At 34.6% G+C, this 21887-nt stretch overlaps 1 protein-coding gene across 1 annotated transcript in view; it reads left to right on the top strand.

Moving 5' to 3' along the window:
• LOC107599671 (arf-GAP with GTPase, ANK repeat and PH domain-containing protein 3-like) overlaps nt 1-20850 on the top strand; it is a 77806-nt gene extending 56956 nt beyond the window's left edge. The window contains exon 2 of the mRNA XM_016291327.1: nt 20821-20850. Coding sequence (XP_016146813.1) covers nt 20821-20828 — 8 coding nt within the window. The 3' untranslated portion in view covers nt 20829-20850. The remainder of the gene's footprint in view (nt 1-20820) is intronic.
• Nucleotides 20851-21887: the final 1037 nt, after the last annotated feature.

Raw genomic sequence — 21887 nt, 5'->3', positions numbered from 1 at the left:
TAGCAACTATCAAGAACACATTTCCAACAGTCTAGCAACACCCTAGAGACCACCTAGAATCACATAATACCCCAGAACACCCAAGCAACAGCGTAGTAACGCCATAGCAACTATCAAGAACACATTTGCAACAGTCTAGCAACACCCTAGAGACCATCTAGAATCACATAAAACCCCAGAACACCCAAGCAACAGCATAGTAACGCCATAGCAACTATCAATAATACATTTACAACATTCTAGCAACACTCTAGAGACCATATTGAATCGTACAACCCAGAACACCCTACCAACAAACTAGTAATGCCATAGCAACCATTAAGAACACAGTAGCAACACCCTAGAGACCAGCTAAAATCACATAAAACCCCAGAACACCCTACCAACAGCATAATAACGCCATAGCCACTATCAAGAAAACATTAACAATGGTCTACCAACACCCTAGAGACCACCTAGAATCACATACACCCTATCAATAGCTTAGTAATGCCATAGCAACCATCAAGAAGACATTAGCAACACCCTAGAGATCACTTAGAATCACATATAACCCCAGAACAACCTACCAACAGCATAATAATGCCATAGCAACTATCCAGAAAACATTAACAACAGTCTAGCAACACCCTAGAGACCACCTAGAATAACATAAAACCCCAGAACACCCTACTAACATAGTAACGCCATAACAACCATCAAGAACACATTAGCAACACCCTAGAGACCACCTAGAATCACATAACACCCCAGAACACTCTACTAACAGGATAGTAACACCATAGCAACCATCAAGAACACAATAGCAACACTCTAGCAACACCCTAGAGACCACCTAGAATTGCATAACGCCCCAGAACAACTTACCAACAGCCTAGCAAAACCATAGCAACCATTAAGAACACATTAGCAACAGCCTAACAATACCCTAGAAACCATATTGAATCATATAACCCCCCAGAACACCCTACCATATTCTAGCAGTGCCATAGCAACCATCAAGAACACATTTGTAGCAGTGTAGCAACATCCTAGAAACCACTTAGAATCACATAACGCCCCAGAACACCCTACAAACAACCTAGTAACACTATAGCAACCATCAAGAACACATTAGCACCTGACCACCTTTAAACAGCATTTATTATTATTCTTGTTTAATTTAGTTGTTTTTGCAGTTCTGGCTGGTGACAGTAGTGTTGCAGAAATTGCACACTTCAGCTTTATGGAAATTAGTTGCATGTTGATGGAAATAGCCAATTAATGTCTAGATAGATTGTGCTGTTCTGTTTATGTTTTTGGCTTTGTGGTTCTGTTATTATTTTAGGTTTATTACAGATTTTGGTTTTCATACAGTCAGCCATAATGCTGTCAAGATACAAATGAAGTGCAGGTCTTGAAAAAGAGCTTCAGTTGTTGGATTTGCAAAATGCAAAGAGAAAAATCTAATCAATCGTGTTCTAATCTTGTCACATCTGAAGTAATTTCAGTATCTCCCTCCTGATGAGAGAGGAGCGTACGCTTGTCCCTCAGAAAGAAAAGAGGAAAAGAAATTAGACAAATAAATAAATAAAGCTGCATTTTTTTCCCCACTTTCAACAGACAGGAGCACGTTGTGTTTCCAAGGCAACAGTCTGCCTACTGCAGAACAAGAGAAGAGGGAGTGTGTGGGCAGAAGGCAGGCGCATAAAAGCATGCACGCATTCAAACACTCTCTCTCTCTCTCTCTCTCTCTCTCTCTTGCATGCACACACTCACTTGCTGCAGCGACGGTTTGTGACAGAGTTCAAAGTCCAGCCCCCACTTTCAACAGACAGGAGCACGTTGTGTTTCCAAGGCAACAGTCTGCCTACTGCAGAACAAGAGAAGAGGGAGTGTGTGGGCAGAAGGCAGGCGCATAAAAGCATGCACGCATTCAAACACTCTCTCTCTCTCTCTCTCTCTCTCTTGCATGCACACACTCACTTGCTGCAGCGACGGTTTGTGACAGAGTTCAAAGTCCAGTAGAATCCCAGTGACAAGTTGTTGCATGCTTGTTCTTCAAAAAAAGAGCAGGGAGCTGGCGGTGCATTGGGAAAAACAGCGCACCACCTGATGAATAAAGACTTCTGCCTCTGTAACTCATGCCAAGGCTGTTCGATTAAAACCAAATGCTTAGGTCCTCGGTCATCACTTTAAATGAATGCTTCAGGTTCAATACGAGTTGACACTTGGCAGCATTTGTGGCATAATGTCGATTTTCCACTGGAATAATGACCTTAGACTCGTATTTTATTTTTTATTTTATTTTTTTTACACTTACAGTGAAATTGAAAAGGGTTTAAAAGCTTTTATTTTTGTTAAAGCATTTGCATTATTTCTTAATTAAATGTGTTGCTTGAGCTGTATAGAAGACTTCTGTATAGAAGTGGGACTACTTTTCTAGGTGGATGCACTTTTTATGCATAACTGATGTGATTCATACTTTTAAAAAATTTACTATATTTGTCAAATAAATGTATCTGTATAATTTATTTTTTTTCAAATTAAAGTGAAAATTATTTTCTGAAATAACTGACTTTATGCCACAAATGCTATTAACAGCTCGTGTTGAGTCATCACTTTAAATTAATGCTTCAGGTTCAATACGAGTTGACACTTGGCAGCATTTGTGGCATAATGTCGATTTTCCACTGGAATAATGACCTTAGACTCGTATTTTAGTTTTTTTTTTTTTTTTTTTTACTTACAGTGAAATTGAAAAGGGTTTAAAAGCTTTTATTTTTGTTAAAGCATTTGCATTATTTCTTAATTAAATGTGTTGCTTGAGCTGTATAGAAGACTTCTGTATAGAAGTGGGACTACTTTTCTAGGTGGATGCACTTTTTATGCATAACTGATGTGATTCATACTTTTAAAAAATTTACTATATTTGTCAAATAAATGTATCTGTATAATTTATTTTTTTTCAAATTAAAGTGAAAATTATTTTCTGAAATAACTGACTTTATGCCACAAATGCTATTAACAGCTCGTGTTGGGACTGGAAAATTAATTGAAAGGGATAATGCACTCCCAATATTTTCCCCCAATTTATCCTTATTTCATTTGAACTCTTATGCTATATTCCAAATCTTTTAGTTTTGACATTTCAAGTTTTATGTACTACGTTTATGGTACATTTTTGTTCTTTTTGAAACTGGCCAATTCCAGTCTCCATTTACTTCCATTGTATAGAACAGAGCAGCTTTTCTATACATCATCTCAATATCTTCTTTTGTGTTCTGTCTCTTTAGGGCTACTTTCGAACATACTTTTTAAATATTTTTTCAGGTATATTTATCTGTATACTTTCATCGTAAGTGCTTTACTGCAATTTTTTTTTACTGAAGGATAAGTCCGAATTATCTTCTGTAGTAATTGTCTTTATGCCACAAACGCTGTCAATAGAACCTGGAAAAATAATTTAAAAGAATAGTGCTCCCAAAATGAAAATGGTCATCAACTTACCTTTATTTTCTGGACCAAAAAAGGAAACTGTCCAGGATATCCAGGCTACTGTTTTCCATACAATGAAAGTGAATATGAATATCAAGGACAGTAGTGTGCCATAAGGCAAGCTTATAGTGAATAATAACTAAAATTTTGGCTTGTTCTTAATACAAATATATTCTATTATTGATTTGGAATATATAGTCTAAAAGATTTAATATTTTACGGTTATATATATATATATGGTACTTTTTGTTCTTTTTGAAATTTGGCAGCCCCAGTCCCAATTTACTTCCATTGTATAGGAAGGAGCAGCTTGAACACTGAGCTCAGTATCTTCTTCTGTGCTCAGAATTTGAATGTTGGTTGAACTCTTCTTTTAAGGTTCAGTGTTTAGAGTGGGTGGACGCAGGACGGCATTAGGACTCAAATTGTACAAGGTGTTCTGGATTCATCCTCCACACATCAGTAGTGATTTAGGGTGATTGAGGAGCCGGGTTGTCAGAGATGGATTAAACCTAGTCTCGGATTATAAAAGATATTGGACAGAGAATCAAGACCGACTGTGAAAATGAGTTCACTAGTCCTCTTAATCGCAGAAACAACCCTGAGATTTAGTTGCCACAAGCTTAGCCTGATTGACAGAGCGAGACAAAGTACTTCACTTTGAATTTGGCTGCTTTGGGTTCAAATATCTGGAAAATACAGGTACGCTCTTCCTTGCTGTTTTATAAAGTATAGGGGTTTGAATATCTGTCAGAGTAATGGATCTAATCCACTTCTGAACCAAAGTCGTCCCAGCTTCCCCTTTAAAAACCCCTGACTGAGCCCTTCAAGCCACGTTTTCCAGTGTTTCTTGAGTCCAAGGGCCAGAGTGTAATCCAGCGAGCTTTGTCAAGGCATTCGAGCTGCTGTTGTCAACAAATGTCCGCTTTGTTTTACGAGCAACTCGTAAACTCCTCCCCATCTGTCAAGCCTGAGATGTCACGCAACAAATGGAGTTGGAGAAAAGTGGAGATTTTTGTCCAGTGAGGACACATTGCATGGTCTTTGTGTTTTGTTACAGTGTGAATGAGCAACAAAAGCGTCTTTGAGTCTTTTAAGGGAGACTCTTGTGCGATCACTGTACTATTAGTGCAAGAGCTGCATGTGTTGGTTGTTCATTTCAAGTGCAAGGAACTGGTGTAGATGAGTGTGATGACCAGTCACTCTGGAAATAAAGAAAAAAATGTAAAAGTTAAAACCAGATTTTTATGCTTTCTGAAGAGTTCTTTTCTGTACCGATGCGATGGGCGATAAGAATTGGAATGTATTATAATATTATTCATGTATTATTATAAATAGTAATATAACACAATAATATTATAGATATTATTCTATTTTTTTCCAAACTATTTTATTTTTTATTTTTATCTAATATTATTATTTTCATCTAATATTTTAATAATTCTATACTATTTTGTGGATTTAACACATTTATAATTTAACCAATAGTGTGTATGTGTATATATGTATTTTCAAATATTACATTTTTATTATTTAATATTTTAATGTTTCTATACTACTTTGTAGGTTAAACCTATATTCTATTCTATTCTATATATGTATGTATGTACAGACACACTTGAATCCATGCATCCGTCCGTCCGTCCGTCCGTATGCATGCAAATAATAATATACAATTTTAAAATACCCCAAATTGCATGTTTTTAATAGAAATAGAAAAAAAGCTATCAGTCAATAACCATTGTGGTATCAATCTGGTTGCTAAGGAGTTTGCAGTGAATTGTAGCATGTTGCTATGCGGTTGCGAGGTTATTTTGGGCTGTAACTAACTAGGATGTTGCTTTCCAGCTCATTACATTCAAGTCTCTAAATCTCAACTTCAGTGTAAAGTTATGGGATCCCCCCCTTATCATCTAGCAATAGCACACCTCCCCTAAGAAAGCAGCTCATTTTTGAGGTGTCATTCGCATCTGTAGTACAAAAGTTGCATTCTAAAGCTTAATAATTAGTGCTGGTGGGTCATTTAAATGGCAGATCTGAAGAATGAGCAATAATGATGATGCTTGCCTTAGCAAGAATCACGAAACCGCTAGTTAAACTTTCTCAAACTTTCTGCATGTGTTGTTGAATAGCAGGAGCCTGTTAGGTTGGCAGGGCATCCTCCACGCTGTTGTGATTACGTAACACAATGCCACACACACCCACACCCACAGGCAAAACAGAAAACTTCTGATGCTGTAGTAATACACTCTGACAAGGTGTTTGCGGTTTGTGGTCAGTGCTTGTTTGTGAGGAATAAATGACCAAAGGAGTAAAATTTGGGCTTTAAAATGACAACTTTGAGCTTGAGCGTCAAGATCTTATTTTGGGGATTAAACCAGAAACGTCTTTTTCATCGAATCGTGAGCAAAACAAACCTTGCCGTTTGAATGCTGCCATATGTTACTGGCCGCAAACAACAGAATTAATAACTCAAAATAAAAGTTGTTTGAAGATGGTATTGTGACGAGGATCACAACATTTTCTGCTGCTTGTTCACATGATCAGTCAAATCCAATCTTCTTTTGTAAACTGTGTGATGTCTGCACAGAGATTCAAGAGAAAATCAACAAATTTGATGCCAGCACCACAGAATCAGATAAAATGCTTTCATTGCGAATGCCAAAATGAGAGAACAGCGTGAACTTGCCCCTCGGTGAGTGAAAACACGCCGTGCAGAAGCGGCTTTTAGCAGATTTGAGTCAAAATATGTCAAGCCATTGTGCAATCTAATATGTAAATGCATGTCATTATAAGCTAACACATCCTTATACAGAAATCCACTGTAAATGAATTAATGTGCTGTCAATACAAACCCAATTTTAGAAGAAAATGTGATGCTTGCACATGCAAAAATCTGCTGGGTTTGATATGTTCGGTTTAGGCGTTTGTTTAAATCATAGTATATGCAATATTACGGTGAAGAAAATACACATGCTTTATAAAACAGTAAGCAACAGAAGATGCATGTACACAAAAGAGCACATTCATCATATCCAGCTTTAGCGAGATCTAATTATATTAAGGACTCAATTTTCAGCTGAAGTGTTTTTCCGTCTGGAGGCTTCAAACTGAATTCCTGCAAACTGATGATTACAGATTCTATATTCCGGAGAATTCTTCACCTTGGCTAAATCGTATTTTTGTGATATGCTCTATCATGTAGTCATATTTTTAAAGGTAGGATGTATTCCAGCTCTCGACAGTAACAACGGCCCCTGCAGGAACGGAGGCAGGCTTACCGTCTTTCCTCAGGGAAATATCTGTCATTCTAAGGCTTGTCTTAATTTGTAAAGGTTCCAGGGGAAATTTGTACAACTCATCAACTCCTGTGGGTCAGAATTTCAGGCAGAATCCATTATTACTGTTTACTCGTAACAATACCCAGTCAAGGTACTGATCATTTCTGTGATAATGTAGTACATTGTATTTTTCTGACCTTCAGACCCTCAGATTTGTACCATAATTTGCATAATTATTATGCCATTATTATGCACTATTGCTCAATTATGTACCATTATTTAGAGGACTTAAAATTAAAGATGGAATATTACAATTCTAGACCGCATGTTTGATTATCAGTAAATGTTAGCTCTTCAGGTTTTTCATGAATCCCATAAGAGCCCCATTAAATTGATTGCATTTATTAGTGATGTTTGCTAAGGCATGCATTACTATTACTATTGCAAATATTTTATATAACTATAATAATTTGTATTTGTATTGGTGGATTTATTTATTTATTTAAAGCTGTTATAATACTGTATTGTATTATTTATATATTTTTTTCACTTGCCAATTTTGGATTTATTTATTTATTTATTTATAGTGTATGTTAAATTATTTAATTTAAATACTGTTATATTTATTTTATATTATTTTATTTAGCTTTTTAATAGTATTTTTATTTTTTATTGCAATGGGCCACGTTTGAATGTATTTATTGTATATATGCAATTTTATTTATTTAAATTATATTTATATGATTTTATTTTTAATCTGTATTAGCCAGTATTGAATTTATTTATTATTATAACAAAACGGATCGGTCACCGATCCGGGCCGATCATGAGGAAAATCGGCCAATTCTGATCCCTGGCCGATCGATCGGTGCATCTCTACCAAACAGCTTAGCAACTGTGTACAACTACCCTGGCAACCATGTACTGTAAACACCCTAATATCGTGATGGTTAGGCACACTGTACATTTTAGTTATCTATTTATTTTTTTTATCTCCATTAATACCTTATTTACCAGTATGACTGTTTTAACACATTACTTGTGAGTTCTTTTGTACAATCCAGTTGTGTGTGTCAATACAGATTAGCTCTGTGTATAGTGTGGCTGAAATAGATGATCTCTTCTGTTTAAGCGGCTGATGTGTTGTACGTTGGTAGAGCTTATGTTGGGATTTAGCCCAGCATCCTCCGCATTCACTGCCAAAGTGCGGCTCAAACGCAGACTAAATTTACGCATGCGAAGCTCATACCTTCATGTGCTCGTTTTATCTCACGAGGCTGATGGATCATTGTTTTCCTTCTCAAATCTCTTCCGTCTCAACCATCAAAGGGCAATTTGTTGTGCCGGCATATTTCTCACTTATCACCTCGGCATCTTGAACAACTTGCAGCCCCTCCGGGTTCATTTTTACTCCAAATAAATGAGTTTTGATGTTGTCGGCACAAGCGCTTTCAAAAAAGCCAGTGTCGCTGCTCAATGAATGTCAATAACACGTTACCTTTCAGACCTGCTTGCGCTAATTAACTCTTGTGGTTTTGAGAGGAAACGGATCCAAAACAGACTTGTATTTAATTGTTTTATCAGATGTACCCGTGCTAAACAATGGCCATTGACTTCTTTCTCCGCAGGTTCGGTGGCGTGGAGACTCCCGGTGTGTGAGATTGTTTAAATTTAGCCGGTACGCCGTGGAGGTTGGTAATGAGGAATAGTGCTTGTGCCAGACTCGTGACTTTCCACCTTCAGAGAAGTGCGCGGGTAGTCCCAGCGCCTGGTGATTGAATTAATGAAATCTGGCTTTACCTGCTTCTATTTATAGGCCGATAAGGTATGACAGTGTGAGAATGAGGTGGGGGGCTAATCTGATTGTAGGTCATTTCTGAGAAACGTGATGGAGGCTGAGGTTGTAATGTGGTACAAATGTGAAGGTGACGAGGCGATTTAGCCTAATAGTAGGGAGGGAAGATTATATAAAGGGATTTAAAGGGATCATAATTACCTCGATAGGACTGTCATAACCTTCTGGAATCATATCCCTGCTGAAAAAAACATCTTAGTCCAGCTTAAGGTGGTTTTAGCTGGTTTAGTTGGTCTCCCAGTCTGATCAAGCTGGTGTTTATTTGGTTTAGTTGGTTAACCAGCTGGTTACTTAGTCAGACCAGATTAATGCCCAACACCTCTCTAAAATGTGCAAACTAGACCAGCCTAAGTATCTTAGTGGCAAGCTAAGACCAACAAACCATCTTAGAGTGTTTAAATTGTAGAAAACCTATTCAATTGAGTTGATTCTTTTCAGTGAATCAATCAAATCGATTCACAAGTTAATCTCAATATTTCAATAGTGAATTAATTTAGTCTGTATTTTGTTTTATTCTTTTTTTTATTTTTTTATATATATATATATATATATATAAATAGACACTAATATTCCTGCGTCTCACTCCAGGTGTCATTAGAACTGGGCTGTTCAATAAAAACGTTCTATCTTTATACAAAACTTAATTTACATAATCAAATTATCTATGGCACCATTTGACACCAGTTTCTCCGTTACGAAATTAGTATGCAAATAAGAACCTGTGAAAACAAGTTGCCAATTTAAACCTTTCTTATTTAATGTGTCAGTGACAGTATTGTTGAATGAATTATATGCAAAGTCATTTCATCATTATGATTGAAGTCATTCAGCCCTGATTTCACTTCATGCGCACTCAATAGCAGATTTACAATACAGTTATAGATGTGCAGAGAGTGTTACATATTGAAAGTCAAATTTCATTACAGAATTTATTTAACGGTTCAATGACACAAATGCGTATGTAAATGTAGCAATGTTTTTAAAACCATTCATTAGATAGAAAATGGAGAAGAAAGTTTGAAAACTTTTATACCGTGCACGGTATGAAAGATTTACAATTTTTTCAGTGCACTGTATAAAAGTTTTCAAGCTTGTCTCTTCATTATTTATTTATGTATTTATGACATCTAGTGTATTGTGCTATTAACCCGGGCCCAAAATTAACTTTTTAGCACCCATGTCAAGTGAAATAAGAACAAATACCTGCCATAATATTTCTTGTTGGGTCATAAAACATTTTTATTTTTACTGTATATTGCATTTTTTGCAAGACATTTTTTTTTTTTACAATACATTGTTGCATTTTTTTAAAGAATGCATTTTAAAAGTAAAACAATTCAAAAAATTGCATTAAAGCATAATGTAATAAATATTTTGCACTATTTTACTGTATTTTTGCACTTATTAAAAGAATACATTTTAACGTTAAATAATCCAAAACGTTGCATTAAAGCAAAAAGTATTTAGCATAATTTTACTGTATTTTTGCTTTTATTAAAATAGTATATTTTTAAATGTAAAAATAAAACAATTTATTTTGCGTTAATACTTATGCATTAATTATCCTAAGTTTTTTCTCCATCATGTTAACAGTATCATGACACATTATCTAGCGGGTTTTTTTCTTTCTAGCAGTTAACAGCATTACTCTTGGCATCATATGAATTAGTGAGTCTTCCTGATTAGAACTTATTTCAGGAACCACCTCAGATCCCTTTGCTGAGTCAATGCTTTATTCAGTTCTTCTGAATTACCTCTGACGGTGGAGTGTAGGAGGGGAATGTCTTCCACTGACATCTATAAGCTCCATAGCCTGCCATTATCTTCTGAGCGTCTGTGGCTTTCGACAACCGGTGCATTAGCTGACAAACACCACCCCTAGCTGCCATTCAACCCCCTGATAACCAGAGATTGATTACCCCCATTCAGACTCAAGCTGCAACATGCTATTAGCTTATGATAAAGACGTTTGTGGTCCCTGATGCCGTCTGCCTCTGGATACGTGACGCATCCTGGTCACAGAGAGTGCAGAGCCGTCTGGCATGAACGGAAGCTCTATTAAATTAGCTGATGCTGTGAGCTAAATTGAGTTTTAGGTTTATTTTGCGTTCTGTTGATTGCATTAGCGTAGCATTAATTGAGAAAGTGCTAATTTTGAATCTTCATAAAATTCTCTTCAGGGCAAAAACTGGCAGGATCTAAATAGAGGTGTGGAATAATGGGTGAATGTTGAAAATTAAGGTGAGGTGCAAAATGTCTTCAGTGTAAGTTGATTGTCAAGGTGGTTTGAAGTGGCATTGAGGGAAACCTTTTTTTTTTTTTTTTACACAAACACATAGGCCTGGAAATTTTACATATCAGATTATGTAATGATTGAGATTTAGTGCACAAAGGTAAACACTGTGACAGCAGTTGAAAACTGACCGTGAAATACTGTTGGAAAGTTTTTATGGACCTATACTGGATAATAATAATAATAATAAATTTTTTAATTATATTTGTTAATTGATATTGGCCCATATTGAATAATATATATTCAATATGGGCCAATATCAATTAAAGGGGTCATATGATGTTGCTAAAAAGAACATTATTTTGTGTATTTGGTGTAATGAAATGTGTTTATGCGGTTTAAGGTTCAAAAAACATTATTTTCCACATACTGTACATTATTGTTTCTCCTCTATGCCCCGCCTTTCTGAAACGCGTCAATTTTTACAAAGCTCATCAGTCTGAAAAAGCGAGGTGTGCTGTGATTGGCCAGCTATCCAGTGCGTTATGATTGGCCAAATACCTCAAGCGTGTGACGGAAATGTTACGCCCCTTACCATACTGTGATGCCGTGTCAGGCCGGAGCGATGATTCAAAAACATGAAAACCCATTATAAACGAGGCATTTGTTTGCATCCAGTGGGGACATAATTACGGATTATAATGACTTATACTGTCTTTTTACGCGTTGCGTTGCATCGCGCCACGTAAACATAAAACCATGTCTGCATTTGTGATCGGAGAATTGACAAACAACAAGCGCTACTCTACACTGCCCAAAAAACTCGCTTTAAATATATAAAATATAAAAACTCTTTACATTTTAAAAATGTACTTAGTCTGTGAGTCAGAACAGCCGGAACTGTAGTCTACTCTACCAGGATCAGGAAACAGTCCTCCATAAAATGTGTCCCGAAACTTTTTATATATTTCATATTTTGTCCATTGGTAAGTTGGCAGCAGTGATGGGCCGATATTTGCCACCTTGAATTGATTTCCAAAGGTATTTTTTACTTTTTAAGGGCATTTTCTACATTTATTCGATATATGCATTATCTTTTGTCAAATTCTTACATTTAATCGATAAATTCAAATAAAGTAACGAGACACTATAGGCTGTTTCCAATCAAAAGAAATAAGTATCACCAAAATTCATTTTTGCACAGCAGAAGTGGCACAGAAGCTGCACCTAAGTATTTAGCCTGAAATTTCAATTACCTAAATGATGCTTCGAGGTTAAATATTAAAACTTTTTTTCTTTAATTAATTTACATTTTATTTATAAATTATGTATAAAAATGTGTGTGTGTGTGTGTGTATATACATATTATATATATATTATAATAATTATATGGAAATAATAAATTATCACATTTGATTCATTTTATACTTAATTTTTAATTGATATTGGCCCATATTGGATGATGATGATAATGATAATAATAATTTGTTAATAATTTGATCATTTGTTTTTTCTTCCTTCTAGATTCTTGCTGGTTTGCTTCATTGTTTCTGTCTTTTTCTTGCTTTTTTTCTTGTTTTGAAATAATAAAATATGAATAAATAAGAAACTAAAATCGTCATTAGATGGCAGCTAGTCACTGTCTTCATGAACGAGTCGTTGAGTCGTTTGTTCAACCGGTTCAAACGTTTAATTCATTCAGGATCAAATCACTTATCCAGTCGATATTGATTCAACATTGATTGTTTGTTTTTTTTGCGTAGTGAGTGACTCGATAACGTCAGCTTCCACATCATTGAAGCAATAATTACAATCTTATCGTAGGCGATAATATCACACACCCCTGTCTGTGTTTTCTTGCCACTTTGGTTTTATTTTTTCCCTAAGCAGGTTCATTCACACGGTGTCTCATGTCCGTTGTGTCTTTGATGTCAAGGACTCTCACCAGGTTTGGTCTCTCATCTGATTGTTTGTCGTTGCCATCGACTATATTTCAGTCTTGCTCCCATTAGCACAGCACATTAGCCGCAATGGGCTGAAGACGTGCCGTGAGTCACTGTGTGTTGGCTGTCACACCTGTCTTTCTCCCACTGGCCACTGTTGGCCAAATATAGTCCGGTCCTGTGGAGAAAAGCACTATGGGATAGCTCTGGCATGAAAGGATACGTGTTCGGGAATGGATATAGACGTGTTTTCTTGGTGTAAAGTCGTCCTGTTGACCTCGCTCTGTGTTTGGATTCTGTCCTTGTCCTCGTTTTGGCCCGTTTAAATAGCATAGCAGATGTTTTTTTGTTTACAAGTAGTCGAGGGAGTGTTGGGAACGGAGCCACTGAAGCTAGTCGGTCCCTGAACGTGCTTCGTCCCTGGACGAGAGGGTAATTTGATCTTTTGCATTAAAAACTTTGAGACTATAAAAGGACACAAAGTACTCGAGCGTTCCCAGGAATCCTCCTGTGCAGTGCTGCGAGGAAACGAGGAAAAGCGCTCATCACAAACACTCGCGCGATCAAGTTTGATGTAATGTAATGAGCAAAAGAGGCTCATTTGGATGTTTGAGTCGTGGTTCTTTTTATACATGTGTGATGCAGCAGTATGAGGAGGAGCTTTCTTTTCTTCCTTCCATCAGTTTGTTTGTTCTTGCTTGTTTGGTTTATCTTTATTTTCTTCTCAGTTTTTCCTTTTGCTCTTCCTTCCTTTAGTTTGTTTCTCCTTTCTTGTTTGATTTTGTTCTTGATTTTTTTTTCTTAATCCTTTGGTATTTCCTTCCTTCCCAAGCTCTCTCCTTCTATCCCTGCTTCCTTCCTTCCCTCAGTTTGTTTGATCTTGCTTGTTGGATTTCTTTCTTGGTCATTTTTCCTTTAACCTTTCATATTTCCTGCCTTCATTTATTCATTATTCCTTCCGTACGTTCTTGCTTTAATATAGTCATTGCTTTGCTTTCTTCCTTTCAATTTTTCTTTTTGCCTCCTCCCCATCCTTTCTTTTCTTCCTTTGTTCTTCCTTTGCATTTTGTTCTTTCTTGCTTGCTTTCTTACTTTCATTCCTTGGTTAGTCATTCCTTCTTTCCTCCCAGTTGTTTGTAGTAGGGATGCACCGAATGTTCGGCAGCCGAAATTATTCGGCCGAAAATAGCAAAAAAATAAGCGAAAGTGGTTATAAGCGAAATAAGCGAAAAGACCGAATAAATTGTACCGAACAATGACGTGACGCAATCAAATAGCAACCAGAGCAGAGTGAGAGGCGCACACTCTTTATAATGCAACGAACATGTCAGCACAGCAGTGTGGAAGCATTTAAACTGTCCGAGAAAGACGCGAAAATCATTACAAGCACCGACAGCGAGAGACTGTTTAGTACTGCAGCACATGTCTTCGATTAGAAGAGGAAGCGGTGATTGTTGCTGGTTACTGTATGATGATTGAAATCGTGAAATGGCCTTAACCAATAAGTAAATAAACTGCAGAACGTTATGTTTTCACGCTCGAATTGCATGTATTCCGACTGTGCTGCACGAACTCGCGGCGGATCTGCTTGTTAACCAGAGTTCAATGTCCAAAGCGCGAGGAAAATCTGCGCTGAACCAGTTTTACTCGCCTGTTGCTCAGTCACATTACTATGAATTTTTACAAGGCATGTGACAATGCAATACGTGCAACATATTCGTAATGAGACTCATTTATAAATCTGCTGTTGTCAATAAAAAGAAGCATTGAGGTCTTCCTGTGCATTTCCGCAAAATAAAAGTTGAGAAAAAGCAAGAACTCCATTAACATTCATAAACGTTAGTATTGTAATTTTACTGTTGTTCTGTAAAATAAAATAAAAAGTAAGACAATAATAATGATAATAATAATTACAACATTCACACTAGGGCTGGGTTTTGACACAAATTTCACGATTCGATTTGATTCTCATTCACACGCTTGCAATTCGATTACCAATCAATATCGATTATTTTGGATATATATCAGGTACAGTACATGCCAAATCTTCTCAAGGAAAAAAATCTCTCAACTAATGCTGTAAAATATTCATGAGAGTCAGTTGGTACTACATTACTATAATATTGAAGGTTCAAATTTACTGATTTGTTAAAATTACACTTAATGAAGTTTTTAAAATAATAGTTACAATTACATAATAATATTTCTACTTCAATTAGTATTTTATATAAACATAATGGTGGCTGTCATAAAAACTTGATGGATTTATTCAAACATAAATTAAACATTGAAGAACAGTAAAATTAGTTTTTCTCAGGTAAATGTGACGTTACGTGACATTGTTTACAAGCCGTTATATTGACGTCTTTGTGTGACTGAAACACTGATTGAGCGATTACAGGAGACAGGATACGGATTGTAAAGTTGTACTCTTTCTTTTAACTTGCCTTCGGATGTTTATTCATGTTTATTTTGTGCTGAAACTGGTATTAATGTGGAGGAGATCAGTTCACGTGCGCCTCGCGCTGCCGCTTTTATTGAACTGAGGCACTACAGAGATCTGTCACTCCACATTGAACAGCGCCAAAACGGCATTTATTGTTTGAATACTGCAATACAATGGACATCATTTGAAATCTGAGACTTTGTTTCATATTAAAAATACCAAAGCACAATGCTTATTGCGATTTATTGGATAGTGGCCTTCAATGTTCCATCCATTAACTGAAAAGTTAGAATAATCGATTCTTGGGATTTAAGAATCGATATCGTTCCGTAAAAATGAGAATCGATTAATATCGAGATATCGATATTTTTTTTACCCAGCCCTATGTTCAAATTGAGATCTGTAATATCTCTTAAAACATTTCTTCTAATGTTTTAAAAGAAGATTCTTCTACTCAGCAAGGCTGCTTTCGTTTCAAAAATACACGCCTTATTCAAGAAGGGGGTCTGATGGACAAAAAATATTATTTTACTAGCTTATTAATTTTATGTTAAATTGTGCTTTGTTGGTATAATGTCTGCTAGAATGTTAAAACATGTTCAGTGTTAAATATTTTTTAATTATTGTTTTGTAATTGATTTTTTCTTTGAGAAGCAAGACAAAATAGTAAAAAGCACATTTTGGCTATTTAATTTATGCAGTGGTGAAAAAAATCGTGGGGGGGTGGGACTTTCGGCCCAGTGTTTAATTTTGTTCGGTTTCGGCTTCGGCCAAGATTTTTCATTTCTGTGCATCCCTAGTTTGTAGGGCTGCATGATGTAGGGAAAAAAATTGAATTGTGATTTTATTTATTTTTGCTGGTTTAATTATATTTCTTAAAAAATCTCCGTGTTTGCTCTGATTATTTTATAGGGCTGCTCAATTTGGCCAAATATTATATATAATATATGAATTCTAATGTAACGCATCAAGAATAAATAGTAATAATAGATATATTATTATTAATAATTATTATTATTAATAATATTGTCTTTTATTTATATATATAAAATATTATTATACTCTAAAATATTAAATCAAGTGTAAAATTATGGTACTTTGCAATTTGATAATTTCAGTAAGCCACGTTGTGATGGTTTTATTAAAATTAACCATGCAGTCCTATTTGTTTGTTTGATCTTCTTTGCTTTCATTCAATCAATCTTCTGTTCTTCTTTCCTTCCTTCCTCTCTCTCTCTCTTTTGAAAGATGAACTGTGTCTCTGGTTGGGCGCATCTTAAGATTTCAGTTTAATGAGGCTGTTTTTAAGGTTCCTGGCTGTTTGGTCTGGTTCTGCGTGTTTGTGCTCGTGTCAGTGACGGATGTAGAGGTGAAAAGAAAATGAATTAGTAGTCATGTTCTCAGTGAGAGATGTTTGGATCAGACGGAAGGATACAGCTGAGCGATGACACATTCGAAACGCATCGGTGTGTAGTCGTCAACAGCATCACGACACAGCAGCATCCTGCAGATTACACAGATCCAGCCTGGATGATGCTTCATAACCGCAGAATACTGGAGAAGGTTAAAAAAACTGGCCTCTTAAATTATATCAACTTATGAATGTTTTTGAGAACCATATACTGTGGTACAGTGAGCGTATCAGATGATAATACTGTGGTGCTTTAATTGTGCAGATCTACGTAAATCTACTTTACGGTCTAGTTTGTTTGTCAGACAAAATAGCAGATTCTGCGTTATGATTGGTCAGATCGCCTGTCAATCAAACTCCCAGCAAAGGGTGAAGTATCTGTTGCCTTTGTGTGTGTGGCCTGTTGATCTGGACTGAATGTCTGCGCTAGACCTAGCAAAGTCCTGAGTATTCAACTCTGTTCACTGATTTAAGGTCATGCCGTTTGATGGAAAGCCTCGATTAGCCATCTCTGTAGGAGATTTAAGACTTATAGTGTTATAAGGCTGTAAGGGAAGGTCATTTTTCCCCCCACTTTTTTCTCTTTTGTTTTTTTCCATTCATTCTGTCTCTCACCGTCTTTCTGTGCTGTAACAGTAATAAGGTGCAAATGTTTGAATAATGCATAGGCCTTTCTGTTGTTGTGTGTTTTGTAGTTAACTTAGAGCTTTAAGTATTATATATGAAATATTCCTCAACAAACATTAGTGGCTTTTTAAACAGTGCGAGTATAAAACAACATCTGTCCATTGCCAAGTGTTCTTGTTTCTGGATATACTGTGCTTTATTAGTGGCGTTTAAGTCAAGTCAGGGTGATTTGAACAAACCTTTACATCTAAGTGTTAACCATGAAATGTATCACACATCATTTAGGCTACAGACATGAATGATACCTCAAATTATTACTTTTGGGACAATAAAATGGGCAAATAATCCTGTAGACCTAAATTGTAAGAGGTACCAGAGCTTTTTTTTTTTTCTATTTTTGTATTACTTTCAGGAAAACTTTTGTAAGAATTATGCAATTTGTTTTGAGCGTCTCAGGAAACTTTTTAATCGTGGGTAAGAGAATTGTTCTTGAGCGCAGACAGATGCGGAGTTTACTTTGTAATGTCAGTCTGATTCATAATAACATTAGCAGTCTGTGGTGTGCTTGGCTCCTTTGGGAAATGTGATTCATTGCAAGATCATCTCTGTTGTTTTTCTTTCATGGATCAGTGAGGCCTGCAGAGGTCATCTGTAAACTCAGAGATGATAACTAAACATTTGTCTAGCCCTGTCAGTTCCTCTTGCCATGTTTCTCTGAAAGATCTGCAAGTGCTGTTACCTGATGGATTTTATTTTATTTTATTTTTAGTACCTTATTTTTATTTTATTTTATTAGTTTTTTAAATTTAAATTTATATTATTTTATAGTAACTGTATATTTTATTTTATTTTTTAGCATTTTGTTTTTTTATCTTTTTATTATTTTATTTTATTTGAATTTATATTATATTACAGTAACTATTTATTTTATTTTATTTTTTAATTCCTTATTTTATTTTTAATACCTTATCTTATTTTTATTTTATTAGTTTTTTATTTAAATTTATATTATTTTATATTTTATTTTATTTTTTAGCATTTTTAAAAATCTTTTTATTTTATTTAAATTTAAATTATTTTACAGTAACTATTTATTTTATTTTTGTTTCTTCCAAATGAGTCTGTAGCGTGTGCGTTAACTGCTGCATCACGACCTCTAAGCCGCTTTGCTTTTTGCCTTTTTTTGTTATCTTGTTTCATGTTTCAGAACTTCACCCTGAGAGGTCGATTTCTGTGGCTTATTTCTGACTGCGACAGCATTCACAGTGCTAAACATGCACTACGGCTACACTATAATTACATGATGTGATTATGTTTTACACAACAATTTTCGATTGTTGAAAGGACATTTGGATTCAAACTTAAGTATGAAGCGACAATCTCTCGACCCACCTAAAGGGAAAGTTCACGCAAAAAAAAAAAAGAAATTTCTGTCATTTACTCATCCTCATATTCTTTCAAAAACAAGATGACCAAATTAACCAGCAACGTTATCACTCAACTTAATATTGACTTATTTATAAATAGTATTATTTATAATAATTTACATTTGTAATATATTTATAATAATAGTAGTATTAATTACAAATATTTTATATTTAATTAATTATTATGTGGTTATTGTTATTGCATTGTAGTAATATTAATAATATTATTATGTCCGCTGTGCTACTTAATATTTATTTATTTATATATTATTTATTTGTATCAGAGTAAATATTAATCATAATGGCAAACTTAATATTGTATTAATATTAACTAATATTATTGTTTATTATAATAAATGTTATGATTAAATAGATATTATATAAATAATATGTGTGTTATATATTAAATATATTATATATTTTATAACAGATAAAATATATAAATAACAGCATATGGATTTGGAGCAATAAAAGAGTGAGTAAACTGCTGTATTTTTGGGGTGAGCTCCTCCTCTGGTAGTGATCTGTCAGGGAAACATCTTTCCAAACAGCTTTGACCCTCTTTTGGGTTTTTGTTGTTCGCTTACTGAAAAACCGACACGTTACGTTTACTGAAAAATGACATTTAATAATCTGTGTTCATATGGTCTCTTTTTTTTTTTACACAAACGTGAGGTGAATCCACAAGCTTGTTTTTGGAGAGTAGATGAGTGAGAGAGAGAGAGAGAGAGAGAGATGTAATATGTCTCTCTCTCTACCCCGCCTCCCACAGTTACGCTCAAACCTATGATTTTCTCTGCAGTAGAGGAATTGTGACGTGTGCAAGTTGGTGGAGCAGCTGCATTTTAAAAAGCTTGACACCCACGCGTTCTCAAGAGTGCTTCTGTACTACTGCGACATCACAGTCTGCCTTCTTCTGTCCGTCTCTCTCTTAACATACAGAGAGTGTGTGTCTCAGTGTGTGTGTGTGTGTATATATATAGTGTATATATATATATATACATTTTAAAAAATATTTTTAATGAAGTCTCTTCTGCTCACAAAGGCTGCATTTATTTGATCAAAAATACTGTAAAACAGTAATATTGTGAAAAAATATTATAATTTGAAATAACTATATTCTATTTAAATGTACTTTCAAATGTAATTTATTCCTGTGATCAAAGCTGAATTGTCAGCATCATTACTCCAGTCTTCAGTGTCACATGATCCTTCAGAAATCATTCTAATATGCTGATTTGCTGTGTTAGAATATACTTGCAGTATTTATCAATAAATACTAAATTAATTTTTACATTTACATTTTTTGTTTTAATAAACATTAACTTTTATGTATTATGTGTTTAATTTATAGTTATTAAATTGTGCTTTTGTCATTTTTATTCTAAATTTGTAATTACTATTTTTATTTAAATTTGTTTAATTTCTAGTAACTTGTGTGCTTTTTTATTTTTTTAATTGTACTATTTTTATTTAAATTTGTGTTTAATTTCTAGTAATTTTTTTTTTATTGTTTTTTTAATTATTACTATTTAACTTTTTATTTGTTTAATGTAGTAATTATGCTATGTGCATTTGTTGTTTTTCTTTATTATTTTTTAAATATAAATTTTACTTTTTATTTTACAATTATTTCAGTTAGTTTCTCATTTTAATTGAGTTATTATCTGATATTTATATTTTATTTCAGGTTTATTTCAGTTGACAAAAAGGTTTTTAATTAACAATAATGTTTTAGTTAACAATAATAACACTGGTATTAGTATAGTAGTATTGGTATTTCTACAGTTTTCTAACAGTAGTGCATCATTTTGCGGTAACATTTTACTTACAGTATTTCATATTGTTCGTATTTGTGTAGGTTTGTCATTTGTAGCCTTCTGACAGTTGGCGTTGTGATTGGTTCGCGCAGCTGTCAATCACAGTACTGTCCACTCTCCATCAGTGTCTCTCCTGTAATATATGAGTTTGTGTTCAGTTGAGGAGGTGAGAAACATTCTGTAACTAACTTTGGCCCAGTTTGTCAGTGACTTAACTAAGTGTGATGTCAATATTCTCATGCTGAAGCTTATTGCCACCCTTGTTACCTGTGAAGATTTGACTAGCTCTTATTCATTCAGGGAGCTGAATGAAGGTCCTTAAAATTCTGGCGCACTCTCTTTTTGGTCCCATGGAAACGGCCAGCCATTTTGATGCATGTTGTCATGGTGATGGAGGCGGGGAGGTGCAGTTATGGCCTGAAGGAAGAGTTCAGCTGGGACGCTTGTGTGTGTGTGTGTGTGTGTGTGTGTGTGTGTGTGTGTATGATTTGCACAATGTAGTGTCATTTTAACACTTATAAGAGCACAACATGGTCAAACTATAGGCTTAGAAAAAGTACTGTGGTATTACCATCAAAATATACCACTACTACTATGATGACATCATGATAATACAGCTGCATTATTCTTTCAAGTACCTGCCAGTACCATTCAAGTACCATGATATGAATGTTATAAACATGCGCCATTCATATATCACGGTACTTCAGAAAATAACATATTACCATCATTGTGGAATCCACCTCGTGTTTTTTTTTCATGGTATATCTATGCTATGTAAGTACCATGGTACTTTTTGTATAAATATTATGTTCTCTTGTGTTTTGCGTGGACAGTTATTTCTATTTGCTTGTATTTTTAAATATTGTGAGCATATCAAAAATACTGTGGTATTACCATCCGATATTATCACTGAACTGTGGTAATGTCATAATCAGCGAGCAATAGCATATAATGTTTTACAGATTACATTCAGATTAGCAATTGCATTCAATTATGAATCTATATTAAAATATTTCAAATTTATGACATTTATTACTAGAATGATATTTTGCAAATGTAACAATCTTAAAAAAAAAAACTCTTGATAACATGTAAACATTGCAGTTATCGTGCAATGATAATATATTATATATTATTATTATTATATAATGTGCAACAAATCACTAGTGCATTCAAATAGTTACAAATTGTAATATAGTTTTATAACAATATAGCTGATACTAACACTGAACCACCGTACAATCATACTTTTTTTGCATTCAGTTGTGAATATATTAAAATATTAAATTATGTAACTAATGATTTTTTGCTAATTATATTCAATAATATGATCATATAAAAATATTTATGATGACATAACATTG

The sequence above is a fragment of the Sinocyclocheilus grahami genome, unplaced genomic scaffold, assembly GCF_001515645.1.
Source record: "Sinocyclocheilus grahami isolate Dianchi unplaced genomic scaffold, SAMN03320097.WGS_v1.1 scaffold270.1, whole genome shotgun sequence".
In the NCBI taxonomy this organism is placed as follows: Eukaryota; Metazoa; Chordata; class Actinopteri; order Cypriniformes; family Cyprinidae; genus Sinocyclocheilus; species Sinocyclocheilus grahami.
The sequence above is the reverse complement of the archived record's forward strand: the minus strand, read 5'-3'. Positions and strand labels throughout refer to the sequence as shown.